Source organism: Phaethon aethereus, assembly GCF_964289735.1.
Source record: "Phaethon aethereus genome assembly, chromosome: 16".
NCBI classification, from domain to species: domain Eukaryota; kingdom Metazoa; phylum Chordata; class Aves; order Phaethontiformes; family Phaethontidae; genus Phaethon; species Phaethon aethereus.
The window spans coordinates 7,886,559-7,905,295 of record NC_138592.1 but is presented as its reverse complement, the minus strand read 5'-3'; the positions used below and the strand labels follow the sequence as shown (position 1 = coordinate 7,905,295).

The 18,737-nt window shown below is 42.2% G+C and overlaps 1 protein-coding gene across 1 annotated transcript in view; it reads left to right on the top strand.

The window, feature by feature from the left end:
• Positions 1-869: 869 nt before the first annotated feature.
• Positions 870-18,737, top strand: part of TSHZ2 (teashirt zinc finger homeobox 2) — a gene marked incomplete at its 3' end in the record, with an annotated part of 141,256 nt that continues 123,388 nt past the window's right edge. Inside the window, exon 1 of the mRNA XM_082007418.1 lies at positions 870-1,495. Coding sequence (XP_081863544.1) covers positions 1,456-1,495 — 40 coding nt within the window. The 5' untranslated portion in view covers positions 870-1,455. The remainder of the gene's footprint in view (positions 1,496-18,737) is intronic.

The following is an 18,737-nucleotide window of genomic DNA, read 5'->3' as shown; positions in this document are numbered from 1 at the left end:
AGAGGGTGCTCGTGCACGAGGTGCTAACCCTGCTCCCCCGGCCCTTCGGTGGCGCAGCACCTTTGTACTACACAAGGGCCTGAAACGAAGCCTTGGGTTTCACCTGAACTTCACCGGACTTCGCACTTACGTCTGGCCACGCGGGTCCCCCCGCTGCTCTTCGCGGGGGGTGACCGTTAGGGTGAGGAAGAAGACCACGGGAGACGCAGGGCCGCGCTCCCCGCCGCCCCGAGCTCTCGGCGGGCAGGCACACCTGAGGCGGCACCGCTCGCACCTCAGCCGCAAGCCGCTGCTGAGCGAAACGGCGGGAGCGGCCGCGGCGGCTCCCGCAGCGCTCCCGCCCGCCGGGGCAGTTGCCCCATATCCCCGTTACTGGGGAGAAAACCGCCCCCGGGTGCCACAGCGCGCGGGACGCCGCCGCCCCGTCCGAGCCCCCCCCCCCGCCCCCGCCGCTCCCCGCAGCGCCCTCCCTCGGGAGACAAACTCTCCGGGGGCGCGTGGGGTGGTCTCGCGCGGGAGGAGGGGCGGGGGTGGCGGCGCGGGACAAGGGGCGCGCGCGGGGCGGGCGCGCGTGGGGTCGTCCCGGCGCGCGGGGGGTGGGGGGTGCGGCGCGGCGCGCCGCGGGCGGCGGTGGGCCCGGCGCCGGCGCGCCCTGTCTCTTTAATGAAGTGCCGCGGCGCGCGGAGCGCGGTTCATCCTGTCACCGGGTGGCGGAGGAGGAGTTTGTTGGCGTTCGCTCTGCTCAGTGGATCGATGTTTGCTGGCATCGCCTCGCCCTGCCTGTGTGTGTGTGTGTGCGCGCGTGTGCCTGTGCGGGCGTGTGTGTGTGCGTGTGCGTGTGTGTGCGCGCGTGTGTGTGAACGGCAGATTTCCTTCCCTCCAAAGCCTCCCTGTCCTCTCCCATATCACTCACCGCCTGGCATCTGACAGCACGGAACCTGCAGCGCTCCGCGCGCACACACGCACGCACACACACCACGCACACCCCGGCACCGCTCCGCCATACAGCTCTGCGAGGAGGAGGAGGAGGAGAGGAGAGGAAAGGGAGGAAGCAGCCAGCCCCACAGTCTTTCCAGAGCTGCCTTTTTAATATATACATATCTATTTTGTTATTTATTTATTACCGTTCTCTGGCACTGTGGGCGCCTTTCATTTGCTCCTGAGCTTGGATGTTTGAATCAAAGCAAAGCAAGTGTTGCAACAGTTAAAAAAAAAAAAAAAGCCAACCAAAAAAAAAAAGAGAGAGAGAGAGAAAGAAAGAAAGAAACCTAGATCTCTAAAATAAAATAAAAACCAAACAGGTTCCTGTCAGTGAAGTGGAAAGGGCGGGGGGCAGGGGAGGCTTGCGGGGGGTGTTGGGGAGAGCAGCGGAGAGGCAGAGGCAGAGGAACGGCTCAGGAGCGTCTCAGGGCTCTCGGATCTGGGGACAGAAGTGAGATTGGAGAAAGTAGAGCGATGCCAAGGAGGAAACAGCAAGCACCCAAACGGGCTGCAGGTAAGGAGAAGCCATCCACTTACACAGCTTCTGTCTCTCCACTCCTTCCGATCCTACCCCCCATCTTTATTATTATTTAGGGTCACCCTTGCTTCCCCGGGCTGGATCTTTATTTATTTATCCTCCTCCCCCTCCCTCTCCCTCCGTAACTCCGTGGAGCCACTTCCACGCCGCATCGCCAAGACCTTTGCTCTGACGGGGGCTGTCCCCGTCCCCGCGCCCGCCGCGCCCGGTCCCCGCGGCTCCCGCGCCGAGCTGCCGTCCTGCCCTGGCCAAACTTTTCCCCCCAACTTTCTTCCACTCGGCTCCCCTTCTCCCCCGGCCCCTTCCCTTGCCGAACAGAAAGCAGCCTCCCATTTGCTTCCCGCTTTAGTATTTTTTTTTTCTTTCTTTCTTAACCCCCCCCTCCCGTGGTTTTTGTTTTTAAAACGCGTGTTTCGCGAAGTGGGTCGGTGTGTTTAATCTTTGATTTCGCCGTGTTTCTGGTGGCAATGCTTGGCCGGCTGTGTGTGTGTGTGCGCTGTGTACGCCTGAAATAGTACAGGGACTGTCTCTGCTGATGAACCCGGTGGGGAAGTTCAGCCTTTGATCATCAGTGGTGAAAATTGCAACAGGAAATAAAATGAAACGTTCTGACTGTTAGAAGACAATCCACATTTTCAGATCAAATCCTTCTTTTGTTTTGTAGCCGAGTTTATATATTTGCACATGCCAAGTGGTTTTGCAATTTTTTATTTTTTTTTCCTGAAGAAGAAAATAGTTTGCAACTTTGGAAGTGTTTTGTTTTGTCATTTGTAGGGTGTTCTTTTTCTTTTGGGGGCCAAGAAAAAGAAACAGATGAGTGGGCCTGTATAGTAAATCTTTTCAAAGAGTTTTCTTTCGGGCTGCTTAATTGCTTTTTATTTTTTTTTAATAGTGTGGTGGGGTTTTGTTTCTGGGAAGCGCAATATGGAAGTTCATTTTTCTTCTGCCAGACCCACCCACTGAAAAATCAGCTTTCCAGTTGATTGCCAGCTTTGATTTGACATTTGATTGATCACCTGTCATCTTGCTGCCTTTGATCTATTCATTCTTGATATATATCAATAAATCACTCACCATGGTAACCCAAGTGCCAATGACGTAAGGCTTGCCCTCTAGATTCTCTTAGCCAGACATGCACAATTATTATCTTGTTTGGCTTTTAATGTAGGCGGGTTTTTTCCCCTTCTTTTTTTTCTTTGTGTCCTTCATTAGATTAGTTCTCTAAAGAAAACTAATATTTTGTGGTTTTAATTTTAAAATGGTTTACTAATTTTTCCTTCCCCTTCTGAATATTCTCTAGGTGTAGCATATTGTATGTGGGACAAAATGTATGGGCAAGTTTAGTGGCATACTTGAATAAACTTTGAAAAGTAGTGCCTGGGATTCATTCAAAAGTAGATGTTATTTCAGAGAAACCGGGACATGCATAACTTTTATAAACTTACGTATTTTGCCGTATTCATATAGGTGCAGGACAACGGTATGCAGTCAGAGTCTTTTGGGACGTGACCAATGAATGTACCTACGCAGGTTGCTAGTATGATTCCTGGCGAGCAAAGGTCCCCTTTAACCATAAATGATAGTTAAGCTAGAAATGCATATACATGTATATTCAGAAGAACTCTCTGCTGAGTTGCTGTTATTGTTTTATTCACAAAGAGGTTCTATCTGAATAAGGCATTAACGTTTTCAACTTGCAGGATAAATAGCTATTTTTTCATGGATACTGATCATCACAGTGACAGTGCTAGAATTGCTCCTTTTTTCTCTCTGTCAGGAGTATGAGGCTTCATTTTATTCTGTTTTCAAAGTAGAATTTTCAGTCGGAATGTGTGTAGTATCTTTTTGTACAAGGGGCACCCTGTTCTTTTTTAGAAACATAGGCTACAGAGTAAGTAAATTTTTGCGAGCAAAGCCCAAGCTGTTGTTTTCCCAGGATTTCCCTGCTGAGAATAAAGTAAGATATGTTTTTATCCAGAACGCTATAGTATTTTTGAGAATCTTAATGATGAGGTAGAAATGTGAATGACCACAATAACATCTCTCCTTTCTTATTCTCATTATAAAATGTGCATTGCTCTTTAGTGGTGCATTTCTTTGATTATATTTGTCCCCAGATCAATGTTGTTTCAGGTGAGCAAAACACTGCAAATGCAGTCCAGTTTCATCCAGCATAACTGATTGGAAGTAGGTTTATACATTTGCAATAGTTCTCCTGCTCTGAAGTTGTATTTGTGTGTTTGTGGGAGGTAGGGGGTGTTTCAAAGAGCAGGCGTGCCTGTTGTGTATAGTTCTTAAAACTGACTTTCATTTTCAGGGATAGTCCTGAGGTTCTGTTGTGTATGGTGAAAAATACCTCAAAGTGACAATAGACAGACTGTGCAATAAGAAATGAATCGCTCATCAAGGCTGATGCCAAAGCTCCTTATTCCTTTTATTTAAAGGAGTTAATACATTATATATTACTTAATTTTCGCTTTTATTTATTTTTAGTTGTACAAGTTCAAAGGTATCAGCTGCACTGCATTTTGTCTTGATGGCAGGAGAGATATTGAAGAGAAGTTTGCAACTTTTACCTTCTTTAGATAGTTCTCCTCCAACGGAAGAAAAATGATAAGCCTTATGATTCTGGACATGCCTGCTTTTGTCATTGCTTAAAATTAAATACTATGCACAACTGTAAATAATTACTACCATGCACTGACTTTGAAAGCAGGTTTCTAGTTTGATTAATGAATAATGTAAAGGTTAGAGAGAACCAGCGAGTGAATCAGAAGTGAAGTCCTGCTGCTAGATGAAAATCTATCTAGAGAAATATAGGTGGCAATTTTGTCCTTTTCTATTATTAATATTAAGCCTTGTATTCCTAAGAAATATATCTTACAGACCATTGTAATGAAACAAGGTAGTGTAACTGGAAAAATGGGGCACTATTTATGTCTGATAATGGGGATTTTTGATCTCAAATCAGACTTCTAAAGACACTTTATTTCATATCAACACCGAAACTATGTCAAATGCATTTTGATCTTTCCAGGGCCGAATCTTTTCTGAATTGTCATTCCTTTTTGAGATCATCATTTCCATTTCAGTAATTCTGGAAGCGGATAGTTACAGCTCTTTATATCAGTGCCTGCTTTAGTATCATACTTCTGTTTACAATAAACAACCCATCTGTGTTGTAGCTTTCACCCAAATGAATCACAAAGGGCTTTACGAACTGTGGGCCTAATTCTTCTTTTGCTCAGGTGCAAATCAAAAATAGCTTTACTAGCAGCATCAGTGCAGTTGCAATGAGTACTGCCTGCTCCGGCGAGTAAGAAGAGGCTCAGGCCCAGAAAGTACTTCATCCTTCAGTGAAATGCAGCCACCTCTGGGGCAGAAGTCTTGTAACGATTCCATAACAAATGGTAATATATTAACAGAAGAGTGGAAAAAGGGTGGGAGCAAAGCAGAATTGCTATTCAGATTTTATTCCTAGGGGTATGAAATAGCTTTCAAACACAATTTCACTGGATTAAACTCTCCTTTCCCCTGCAGCTTGTTTAAATGTGCATATTTTATTTTGTGATCATGAATTGCTAGTTTGCTTTTTTAAAGCCTGCAAAGAGGAATCTGGACTTAACGCCTTTTCCGGCTGCAATTTTGTATTTCTCCTTTTCTTTCTCTCCGGCTCCAATAGTCTATCTAAGAACCAAAGCTCTGGAAAAGTACAGCAGAAACAGCTATCAGTGGCATTTATTTTGTTTATTGGAGCTGTAGAATAACACAGTTTTGTTTTTGGAAGAGTCCTCGTAGAGCAGCAAACAGAAGACAGCAGTCAGTACTTTAAAGCTGCAGCTTGTACCTTGGTAGTAAAAGGTTATTTAAAACAGACACATATTTGGAAAGTGAAATTCTGCTTCTTCAAGAGAGCAGAGTAAATGACCAGCTAGGTCCGGTACGTGTATTTCTGTGACGAAATGCAGCGATAGATACCTGTGTTAACAACCAAGAGCATTGTGGCTTTTCAAGCATTATTTGTGTCCTTTATTATAGGGGCAACAGAAGCAGGTTCCAAGTAAGCAGCACTGGATGAAACTGTAGAAATGGCAGCACTGCTTTGTTTAAACATCCTCCAGAAAAGCAAGTGCACTTCCAAACCACCTAAATAGCTCATGCCTCAGAACCTTTCAGTTACTGTGCACATCACGATGCTGACAGATGACAAAAAAGCCAAGGTGTTCACAAACAAGCAGAGCCTTTAAATCCTGGTTAATTAAATATATTCCAAAATAGGTACTTTTGCAACTAAAGAGGCACCAAAATTAGTCGCCATCTGCGTTAAATTCTGGAATCGGCTACTAAGCCCGAAGCTGCTTTGTAATTTTTTCCCATGTCAAAACTCAGGCCTGAATGGGGCAATTTGAAATCACGTTTGTTTTAGTTACTGTTTCCTTATTTCAATTTTGCTCTCGCATATCGAAGCACAGTATATTATTGCTATATAAAGAGTGGGACTCACCAACAGTTCAGCCCCTGTGACTGTGATATAAAAGATGTTTCCATCAGTAAACGACACAATTTTACAGCAGTTTAAAAAACATTGTCAGAAATTCTTTTGCACAAATGCCCTCCCTCTTTTGTGCTCTCTAATGGAAAAGCCCATTTTATTCAAAACGGCAGGATTTTGGTACTTCCTCCCGGCACTTTCTCCTCCTGATTTTTGCTCTCATTAGTAGCACCCACCTCAAGTAACTGTTTCCCCTAGAAGAGGTCCAGGGAGTTCCTCCGTAGCAGACGACCAGGGTGAGCCTTTCTCCCGTCATTTTACTTCCCATCCCGATGAGGACATCACTCCCAGAGAGCAACTCCAGACTCGTGGAAAAAAAAAAAGCTGTCAGTTGCTGTGGCTGCAATTCCCAACTTAGCAGCAGCAGAGGGAATGGAACTGTACTCTATCAATTACAGTTGGAACCAGAGGCTAAACACTTATTGTGTTAAGCTATTGTGCAGATCTTAAGAGCTCAAATGTAAAAAAAATATCATGTCATCTAGTGGAGGGGGGAATAAGGCCTGGTTCTTCTACTGGATGACGTATTATTAGCAAATGCAAAGTAAAATGATTCAAATTCTATTTAATGCCTTTTGGGTTGAGACATGTGTGTACCATATTATGCCTTAAAAAGGGGGGATCCTACTGACTTTGCTGCTAAAATAAGCCGTTGTTTTTCCCTCTTCTCTGCAAAATGAAAATATTTGTGAAGTTTTACCTCTAAAGCGTGCTCATGCAAGCAGAGAGACGTTTTCATCTGTCTCCGAATCTGATACAGGAGTTGACTGGAAACACATTACACTCTCAGCTGAAGTCTTACATTTCATTTGTGCAAGAGCAGTGATTTTTCATTACCTATTTAATTACAATAATTTACATGAGAGTGGGTCCAGTTCTGCAGCACTTACTCAGCACTTTGCTTCAATGGGTAACTGGCCTGTGTAAAGCCTATCTATGTAAGACTGGGCTGTTTAGCTACAAAATTCACTAATGTTTTGCCTCTGAAGAGGGACCAGATTCTACCACTGAGCTTTAAATCTAGGGAGAGTTCTGCTTGTAACTTGCGTTACTAATGGTTGCATGCTATTCTTTGCTAAAGTCGGTACGACTGAGATATTTTGCTTGCTCGGCTAACTTTGCTTCTCAAACACGTTTCCATACGCTGTGTTAATTATTGAACACCGTTTCTTGATACCACTAGATGATACGGTCTCTTAAAAAATGCTTTTTTAACGTGCAGTGGTACATTGTGCACACGAGCAGCTGCTCTCAAGTAAATGCATGAAGACGGTTTTGCAATTCGGAAGCCTAAAAGTTCCATGTAGTTTTAGGGACTAAAATCAGTTCTTTCTCATTAAGGTGACCTCTCACTTGAGGCAGTTGGATCTTGGCACCGAGTCATTTTTACCATGTTACAATAACAGCTTCTGCAACTCAGAAATACCTTGACGGCGAACGGTGAATTTTTTAAGGTTTCAAGGAGAAACGCATCATAGAAGCACACTGTTTCCCATTAGATTTACACATCCCTCTTTAACTGTTGCTGGCTTTTCTTCCGTTACCTTGTGAGGTTTTCAGGCAAAAAGAAGTGGAAAAACTGGTCTTATGATCTAAGTGTTACATTAAGTGTTTCATTTAGAAAAATGAAGAGAATCTTTGTTTCCCTGAAAGAAATGTTTTCCCATTTTGCCCTAGGAAAAAGAAAGTCGCAACAATAGCTTCAAAATCACAAGATTAGATTGTGAAAAATACGTAGTTTATAACGTGCAGCACCCAATGGTCCCAAGTATTGGTAAAATTCCACAGTTAAATAGAACAAACAGTCCTAAATGTATTGGAAATAGATCCTCTTCAGGTATGCAGACATACATACCTGCAAACAGGAGAGACCAGCACCTGCCTGGGAGAGAGATGCACTGTTCCAATTGATACAAGCTGGAATGCTCTGTTGTTTAGAGCAGTTTTTGATTATTCCACCAATATTTGCCCAAATGTTAAAATTCCTGTGATGTTAGGAGTTGTATCCACTGAAAGTCCTTTGTTAGTGTTTATTTTCTTTAACCCCCAGGTCCTGGAGTCTGGTGATGATGCAAGTGCCCAATACGCATTTTAAAAGGAAAATTCACTTTAAACTCCTTGCTATGGAGAACTAAGGAGCTTGAAAACATGCAGCCTAGGAGTTCTTATGCCAGAAGAAAAATGCCATGATTCTCAAAGTGACTGTTTTTAACATCTCATAATTTTCAGCTAGTCTCATGATTTTTGAGGGTATGCTTTGTGATTTTTGAATAAAGAAGGTTGGCAATATTGCTTTTGAGTTATTCTGATGACGAACTGATGTATGTGTCTGCGTATATAATTATGTACATACACACACATAATACCAGTAAACAAAATACATAACATAATGATGGAGTGGAGTTACGTGGATAGTAGCTCTGAATTTGTATTGCTATAAACAAAGCAGTTTTGAGAAATCAGACCATCAGTTCTTGAGGAGTGGCTTTCAATTGAAGTTTCGTGGAGATTGTTTTTAGTGGCAATTAAATTTAGAAAGTTAATAGCCAATAACTATTCTTTAAAGCCTAAACACTTGCAAGACCTACAAGGAATGCACAGCCTGCCTTTTTTCAGATATAATCAGTCTCAAGTTTATTGAAAAAAAAATTTACAACTAGCAACATTAATGCTGTATTTTTATTGTATTAATGCAAATGAGATGCTGACTTCTTTCTTTCATCTCCATGGCTTGTATCTATTATAGCTGTATCTTATTGCTTTCTGTGTCTTTTCTCTCTGCGTTCTGTAAACTGCTATCGTCTAATGATACTGAGGCTCATTAAAGTTACTCACAATGCTGAAGAGACTATGGAAAGCATGCTTAGCTCTACATGGCTATAGAAAAGCAAAACTACTGAGTATATGGGGAAAAGTAATCCAGATCAACCCTTCCATTCCCATTTTGGGGAAGTCTTAAAATTGATAGGTCAAACAGGAAGAAAAAACTCGCAGGAAGGACTGTGTACTGGAAAGAACAGGTCATTTTTAATACACATCCCTACCCAACAAAGATGAAAAGCAGTAAAGTTTTAAGGACCTTTCTGGCTCTTCCTGCATCTCTCTCAAAAGACCCATTTCATTGAAATCCTGTTGTGCTTGTTTTTATGCATGTAAAAGAGAAAAGAGGCAATTTTCACAAGGCCTAATATTCCTGCACAATATAATTGGAACTCCTTCTGGTTGCTTTTTAAGTCTCTCTGATCATATAAAATTAAGACCCACTTATCTTAAATTCTAGTAAATCTCATTCAATATTGCTTTCATAACTTAAAAAATGCTGTTAAATATTCCCAAAGCAAGTTTGCTGAAGGTGATATTTGGTCTGTTTATGTGGAATCAGTGCAGAATTTCTATTGAAAAAGGAGCAGCACACAGTTCTTGTTTTTAATGAAAATAATTAAATTCTCTGGAATACTTTAACAGCAAAGATTTTTTCTAGTAAAACTCTGCTTAGAGGAGATCGGAATGAAAATCTGCACATTGGTGCAGTTTGGTATGTGCAAACAACAAGCCTATTTCTGTCACTTACCCTCCACTTGGACAGAAGTAATTTTTTGGGGGGTAGAAAGATTTTCCTTTGAATTTTCCATATATAAATAATTTTGTGTGAATTACACTGGGAATCACCACCACAATTCATAAGGCCTGCAATTTTCTTTGTAGGAAGAACTCATTTACTTTCCGCAGCGTGAGTGGACTTCACAGAAAAGAGCTGGATCTTTTCATGATGCACAATTTTGTATTGAAGAAACATACCTTATGCTAGCTGGTATATTGGTGTACCAAAATTAATTTTTTTATGTGTCTTTCAGCCATGTCATAACATTTATAAACACAGTACAAGTAGCATTAAATTAACATGTGAAAGGTGAAAGAAGCTAAGTAGTTATATTGATCATGTGTAGCATTAAATGCTAAAAAAATTAAACGCTTTCTAGTGTTTTTGATTAGCTGCGTGGTTCCTGCTCGGATATGTGTGCTTTGTTCGGAAGTGGAGTAATATTTCTTCACACTTAGCACCTTTCTTCCAAGGTTTTCTTACTAATGCTGTGTACTCCTCGGAATAATCCCAGTGAAGTAGAATATTTTTTCCCCATTTTGCAGAAAGGCAAATTGAAGCCAGGAGGTATTAGCTGATTTGCTTGCGGTCAAACAGCATTCTGCTCTAGGTACTAGATCACGTTTCTACCCTCTGCGCTTCCAGGGGACAACGCTGGGCTGGAGGCTCAGGGCATCCGCATGCCCGCTGCTGGGGTGAGGAGGAGCAGCCCGGCTGGGGCACCGGGGAATCGGCCGTGAAGGGGAGCTGGAAAGGCAGTTTCATCCCTTTTGTGCAGCTCGCTGTGGTGGAGAAAGCGGCACTTTGCTCATGTCCAGGAGCTCCCAAAAGTGGGAGAACTCACAGTCAAAGGAAGCAGAGCTGTGCTAACTCTCTTAACAAGCCAAGGGAGCTTTACTAGGCAATAGTTTTAAGCAGAATAATTTAAGTTCTTTAACTTCCCTAAATTATTCTCAGAGGCATTTTTGGTCAGTGATACGTTTCAGGACCGGAGAATTTGGTTACAGTTACTTTTCCCCTCATATACTGTTCTACATTTCTTTGTTAGACCTGGGATCTGGCTTTGTATTTCTGACAGTATATAATGCATTGCCCTGAGAAATATGAAAGACCTGGTCTAGTTGTAACTAAACAGGACGTACACATTTTCCTTCACTCAGACTGCCAGAGGTGGTTAGAAATCTCTGGTAATAAAATTTGAGGATCTGATTTTTGTAAGTCAGCTTCTAATGTTGAAAGACTAAATCCTTACATGGGCATCTAAGAAGAGACCTGAATTTTCAAAAGCTTTTAACACCAACCAGTTCCCATGGACCTTCCTCAGTTCCCTCTCTGGTGTAAACAGGAATTGTTAAGCCTCAATCAATGGCAGCGTTGTTTTTCTAAAGTGGAGATGTATGTATGGCCTATAGAAGAAATATGATGCAAGTAATAGCCTATGGGTTCATTAAGGATTGTTTATGTTTATTTTCACACCATATTACCTTTCAGGAATGGTCGTTTCAGCCATTATATTGACAGGAACTAAGAATAAATCTTAGGTAATATAGGGCTAATCTGCCATACCTGGGAGACCACCTGCTACCCTTTCGAACGGAGGCCAGATCGTTCGGTGCCGAATCACCAGGTAGGGCTTTCTTCTCTGGAGCTGGGACTTGGGAAGCTCTCCCATGGCTCCTTTTCATGTGGAAATTAATGCTTGCCTCTGTTTCTGAAGAGTAGGTTATTAGAGTTGTGTGCAAATTCCCAGGATGGGAATTTGTCTCTCTCTGATAATTGATATAATAATATATATTTTTAGTAGGCCAAAGTCCTTGAGCTTGAGCCTTGTATGCGTAATTTATGTTTATTTCTTACTGTTATTAACTGTAATTTAGTTGTTGGCGTCTTTCATTGCCTTAGATTGAAGAGAGTGTCTCTATCCCATTGCCCCTCCACAAACAATGCCCTTTTAGGGCTCCTTATCCTGTATCCTTGCCCAGACATTTCCTAGCTTGTCAAATACTGTCATTTTGTTCCTTACAGATCATTCACAGTATGTCTCCTGTTGCACACACAAATAAGGAACAAATGCAATCAGGATGCATCATCGTTTAGCATAACAAATAAAAGCCGATCTGTGCAGATTTCCCTTAAAGCATCTCTTAATATGTATTGTCAAAATGTCTGAAGATGTCTTTTACTCATAAGCGTTTAATTATTTGTGACAATTAAACTAATATTCAGAGTAGGAAAAAAATGAGGGTATTTAATATTTTCTCTTGTCAAAAGCTAACAAAACATCACCTGACATAGCAAACTCCTTCAATTTTTGTATTTCAAACATACCTTATAGCTGAAAATGCACTTGAACAAAATTATGGGGCCTCATTTCACAATTTGGGTCCACAAATGGGTTTTGTATTGAATTTGAGGAAATTGTATTTTAAAAACCAGACCAAAATTTAAGGGCACATCATTAAAGTGTGTATCAGTAATGAGCAGCTGAATACTCAATTATTAAAAAGGAGTTCCTATCAATTTTTAAGTCTGCACTAAAATTTAAAGCCAAGGGCCCCTCTGACTGAATCAGGGACTCAGACCTGGGTTTTGTACCCTCGGCCAGTTACTGTTTTTCTTGTCCATGAGAAAAAACAGCTTAAATAACACAGACCAATTCATCAACCTTTTCTGTGTTCACAATTATATATCTTTCTTGTTGTTTTTGTCTGATGATCCCTCTAGCCCGATGGATTGTTTGAACCGGAGAGGCAGCGTGCTGTGGTGGGGCAGAACAAGTAGCCAACATTGCTGCCCTGGGCTCAGCGCCTTCACCTGCCTGGCAGCCCTTTAATGCAGTAAAAGTGCAGCTATGTGACAACAAAAAGGGGAAAGAAAACAGGGAAGATCTCGAAAAGATCAGAAAACCAATGGAGGCCTCGAGAGCACTGTTGCATGGATGCTGGAGTACGGCACAGCCCCGGGCATGGCAACAATAACATCTATATTATGGGAGCAACAGTTCCTATAGTCCAGGTTGTTTGGGATTTTCTGTTGAGAGGCTTAATTTCTACTGGTTCTAATGTTTCCAGTTGTGAGCTGCTCAGAGCAACCATTTCCGTTATCAAAATCTGTGTTTCCTTTCTTAAAATGTTCTTCCTGAAATTTAGGGTAGGATGTTATTTGGCAAAAAATTGAGAGACATACATCAGGGTTTATTTCAAAGCTGTAGGACCACTGTGCTTTCTGGCAGTGACGTGAACATTTTTCAGAGATATCTTCTGCTTTCCCTGAGAAAATCCACCCAAATTTGTCTGACTTATAAAGTCTAAAAGTTGCTGTTGCCAAAGAATTTTTAGAAGGTGACACAGCATTCTCTGACATGCCATCTCCACCACGCATGCTCTGTGCTCGGTTTCTCTTTTTCAATTACATTCCCTTAAAATATGTTTTAGCTGGGGATAAGTAGGACAATTGCTTTCCCTGCTGCAGGGACAGCGATGGGTCTGAGCAGTCAAAGGAGAATAAGGAAATGGTCTGTATTGTGTGTTTCACTGGAGCCGAGGCCCTGGGATGGGAAAGGAAATTTAGGAAGCAGAACATGGACAAGCAGGGGTAAGGACAGAGGCAGAGAGCATAAAGTTATCAAGCATCTGTAGAAAACAGTGGTAAAAATGTATACTTGACTCCATTGCCTCGTCAGTGTAGAACATGATATTCAGCATTAGCTCTTGCAGCGAATGCATCTAACAGTTTCTGTCTAGATTAAGTCCTGGGTGGAAATAAGTGTGGTTCCACACGTGCGGTTCCTAGCTTTCCTCAGCTTGCTCTTTCAAAAGCCTGGCTGGGCCCTGGCGTCGTCGCAGGCAGGGGATGGATGTGCACAGGAAATTAATCTGCCTTAGCTGGGAAAAAAGGTACCATCTGCAGGGCCGCTGCTGGGTTTGTGGCGGGAGCGCAGAGCCTGAGGGGCCTCCAGACCGTGTCGGGGCCCGGCCCAGCGCTCCTGAGGTGGGCACTCAGCCCCAGGGGACTTTCTGTGTGGAAAAATTAGAAAAATCTGCTTAAAATTTGCCAGAGCTGTGCCCCCACCCCCTGTTAAATGGTGGTGGCGATGTCCCGTCCCTGAGGCATTGTGCGGGCAGTTCAGGAGCGGTCGCAAGGCCGGCGCGAATCACCATCGAAACGAAGAACGTCCTGATTCCCTGCTAGGAGTCTGCAGGAGACGGCGGGCAGCGAGGCTCAGGCCCACACCTCGACTGGTGAGAAGTAAAGAGATGTGTTGAAGAGTTCAGGCAGCACGCTGAGAGGTTCGTGGAAGCCATATAGAATGTATAATAGTAACAATACATATGGGGCGGCTGTGAGGTATCGGTGTGGTGAGCTGCGGGAGCTGCCTGGTCAGGAGGCTGGGGTGGCACGGGGCCTGGGCGAGCGCGGTGCCGCAGGTAGGCCAGAACAAAGCGTGGAAATTACGTAGGCAGTTAAGTAGCTGTTGTACAAAAGCAAGCAGCTTGGAGAAAATACAAAGAATAATGCCAGGAGTTTCAACCACAGATATCTGTTTAGATAAAAAGGGCCTGTTTGAGATGTCTTCTCGTGCTGCAACATGCAAATTGCAAAGGGCTGATCCCTGTGTCGCTGTGTGAGTAACTGCCATTTACTTCAGCAGGCACTGGGCCCTTGCGACTCTGACTTCGGTTTTACTTGGTACAGGGGTGTTCATTTTATTTCATTTGCTGCCCCATTGCAGATTTTTCATAGAAATTGAGTCTTTCTATCTGGAAGTTGGTGACAAAACCAGGATCAGCAAGAGCAGAGCAGGTTGCCTTCAGGATATTGTACAGTTTTGTGTCACCTACAAAATTTGTACTTTAAATAACTAAAATCCTAAGAATGTTAATCCAGAAAACAGTCACCCTTACATTACTCTTTTGCAGTTTCTGTGAACCTATTAGAGATTTTATAAACGTGTGATTTGGGTTAAACAGAGGTAAATTATTTGGAGAAGTATTTACGGGGGGGGCGGGGCAGAGGGATGTTATGATGCCATCAACATCTGTGTTTCCATTTGTTTGGATTAAGGACATTTTCCCTTAATCATTCCCAAACATTTCTGCTAAAACCCCTTCTTTCATTTTTTATCACTATGAGGTATAGCCAGGCAGGTTTTCAATTTCTGTTTGTGTGTTTTAGGGTGAAGTGCTAAAATTTGTTGTTAGAGTATACAAACAATCCCATTTTTATATTTGTCCTCTTTCATTATAATTGTTTGGAAACATTTTGATTCAGTTAAAATGCACTATTTTCAATATAAGAAGTATGTACAGGGGAACAAGGGGGTGATTATGAATTTCTCCAAGGAAATAAGCATCTCTTAGCCATCATCCTACAACTGGGAAAGTTCTAATACACGACAACTTTATAATTTAACCTAATAATTTTTTTTTACAGTGATGTAATGGGGAGAGTGACCTGGACTTTGTAAAAGTTCCCCTACTTACTACAGATTCCCAAGGGCAATGTAACATTCTAGACAGTGTTTTATATGCCCTGATTAAAATGTAACATATTTTTGCATTTCCTGTGCAGTGACCTGTTAGTGCTCATAGACAGAACACTTAAAGAACAGTTACAAGGAGACATTTCCAAATGTGCCTAATATGCGCGAGTTTTTATAACATTCTTATTTCATTTGAAATTGCAGCTACAGCAGGAACCATTCAGACGATGCATTGATTTAACTTTTTAATCCACTGTTTTGCTACATGAAGTAAAAGAAATGTTTGTTTTTAGCTCTATTTTTTTGCATTGCTAAAACTCGTAACTACTTGCTTTAAGCTTGGGATTCTAAAGGGAGCTACATTATCTGAGATTTAAAGCTTGCTTTTTGTAGCTGCTTTCTCACAACTCCCCCAAGAAAAAAAAAATACAAAAGTACAACTTTAGCAAAAAGGGCTTTTATATCTCTATCAATTATAGAAACACCAGCTGCAGTAGATTACAAATGTGTTTGCCTGATTGTGATGTTGTGTGGGGAAAACTGTCACAAGGAGTTGGATTCTGTTCTCCCCAACACCACCGGGATCTTGCACAGCTCCCCAGGCTGCAGCCGGCACTTCTGTCAAAGCTGGAGTGGGCAAGAGCAGGATCCGGCTCTGAGACTGCCAAATTGCATACTGCCAAATCTAGCTCTGTACTTGCACGCACGTCCTGGCACTAGGGAAGAATATGGAGCCGTTGAATGTGAACACAAGTGCTAACCGTGTGTCATTGTGTTTTTCCGTGAGCTGAAGCAAAAGCCACACCAATATGTCTGTAACCTGGACGAGAAATCTCTGGGGAGAGTCACTCCCATTATTGTTGTTCTTTGCTTTTTATATCCAAGATATTTGTTTACTTTTACTTTCTTGAAGAACAAAATGGGGAGAAAAGGCACCATAGAACAAAAATGGGTTGAACAGCCCATAAAGCTGGAAGTCATGACAAAAAGAAATACGGTATCAAGACAGCAATGCAAGATGGGCAGTTTAGCATTTTCTGGTGGTGTTGAGCTCAGGAAAAATAAATGTATCAAAGTGTGTGCGGGTCATATCACTCCACTAATATCCTGGGGTAAAAGGGTAGCGATGTAAAGGCTTTCACCTGGTTGTGTCTTGGTTACTCTCATTTATCTCATGTGCTTTGGGTTGCTCTGGGAGGACATGGTTGGGCCCTGGTTCATTTTAACAAAGAGAAACAGACATAGCAAAGTTCTGTGTATACTTTACAGAGAAAATGCAATTTTCTATTTTCATTTAATCCCAGGAATGTTGGTATTTTCCAGGCTGTCAAACAAATGAGTGCACTGGAGGACAGTTAGATGTGTCTGTCTAGTTCATCTATCTAATCTACCTCATTTCTAATGTGCCCATCACCATGGTGTCTGGGCGGAAACTATCTGCCCTGATTTTGCTTTTTGTCTTTATTGGCTGTGGTAACTTAATTGAATACTAAGAGCTTTCACATTCATCTGCAAAAATAACAACAAAAACATTATCAGAATCATGATTCATTTTTGTACTCTTACTCAGAATTTCCCCTTTCTCTTCTGAGTGTATTTGGCTAGTTGGTTATTGTTGCCTTTTCTAGAACAGGTTATATTTTAGAGGTGTTGTATTAAATTGGAATTTTACCTGAGTCAGCAGTGACTCAAAACTTCATTTGGCTGCTAAAGTGAATTCACTCATGTCTTCTAACTTCCTTCTGCTTTTCTTTGCAGAAGCTGACTTTGTTTACTAAGCCACCTAGTTTAGCAGCTGCATCTGTTCTGTGACCCTTTGCTGTATAAAACATAGGTAAAGGTAATAAAAAGTAATAGAAATTGTGGCTTCAAAAATTATATCTTCATTTGGAAGCCCTGGTTTCTGTTAAATTTAATTACTTCTTTCTCTGCCGTTTAGGTAAAAATACATCGTAAGACCTAAGTGAGCAGTTTTTCAAAAGCAGAGGTCTGAGGTCTGTGCTAAAAATCCCGCTGTTGATTAGCTGTGTCTGTGCACGTGCTTATCACGATCTGCATGCACACGTGGGGAGAATGTGCTGCAATGGGGCACTGTGGTGCTGCCAGCGTGCACAGTCATCCCATCAGTGTGAGTGGTCACGGTAATTTTAGAAACATGTCTGCCGGGCATGCAGTGGCATCTGCACGGTTGTGTGCCACCTTCTGCTTTTGAAAAATGTGGCCTAAGGAGTAATCAGTCTGCAGAAGTCAATAAACTCTCGTGTTGAAAAGGCCGAGTAACCAGCGTGGTGTTCACTGAGGGAAAGAGTTCACTGAAAATGCTGCAAATGTAGCCTTCTCAGCTGTAATTGAATTTGATCTCAGCTGTACAGTTACATACAGCCCCTTTTCTGCTCCTTTCCTACATGTGTTGAAAGTGTCTTTATAAACCTACCCCTCAAAGATAATTTCATTGAGAGCCAGACGTTTCATACGTGACAGTGATTTCTAATCCCATCTGGACTGGCAGATCACAGATTCCCAGCCCGTAGCCTCAGCATGTAATGTCAGTTCACACAAACATGGTAAGCCATCGCTCTGGCTGTTCAGTGAGTCCTGGAGTGATCGAGTAAGAGATGGATCACTATTTGCAAGATTTAATTTCATCTTCTGGGTATTTGCAGTGGACCGAAGTATGGACATGATTACATTTCACGTATTTTTGTGTGATTTAGAACAAAAATTATTAGCAGAGCTGTCTCAGCAAGGAATTTCTGATGTAATCTATACCAGTTACAAGCAAGGGGTGTGGTAATAGGGAAAGAAAAAGGAGGGCTAAGTGTTTATCCCCGTTGACTGAGACAGAAAATAGGACTGGCAGGATGACAAACTGGCATAACCCTACGCTAGAAAGTGCAATAATTCCAACAAAAGTTCCAGCTATAATGCATGGCTTTTGAAAGAGCCAGGCATAGCAAAGAGTTTCTTGGTGCATCCTTCAGCATAGCTAAAGCAGACAGGGGCAAGATATGTATCATCTTTAGGCACTATGGGAGTACCTATGTTAAATAAGTGTTAGGAACTGGCTTTCAGGGTTTTGGGGGCAGGGTTGGCAGAAGAAACATGAAAAATATATTGATGTTAGATATACGACCACTTAATTTCCCCAGTAACAGTACTGTAAAACATTTTTTCATCAGCTCTGTTGGGAACAGTGACAGATGAACCTTAAGCATTTCTGAGTTTTTCCATAGCTCAGATATAAATACTTCATACTTCTCCAAAGGTTTCAGAATACTATATAAATAACAGAATTTCGCAAGCTCATATTCCCACCTTCCCTGTGATGCAGACGTTTTTCCTTATCCCCGTTTCCTCTGTGGGTGAGCTGTGGCACAGAGATGTTTAATGACTCAGCAGAAGGGTCAGGAATACAGTTCAGGATTTCTGGCCCATCACAATGGCCTCCAAGAGATTACATAGCCATCATGGTCCTAAAAGTTTTGATGCTTACTAGGGCCTTGGGTAAACTACGTATTCACAGCATTAACAAAACTCACACAGGATTCCAGCAAGAAAACCCAGTTCTTGTAAGATGCCTGCT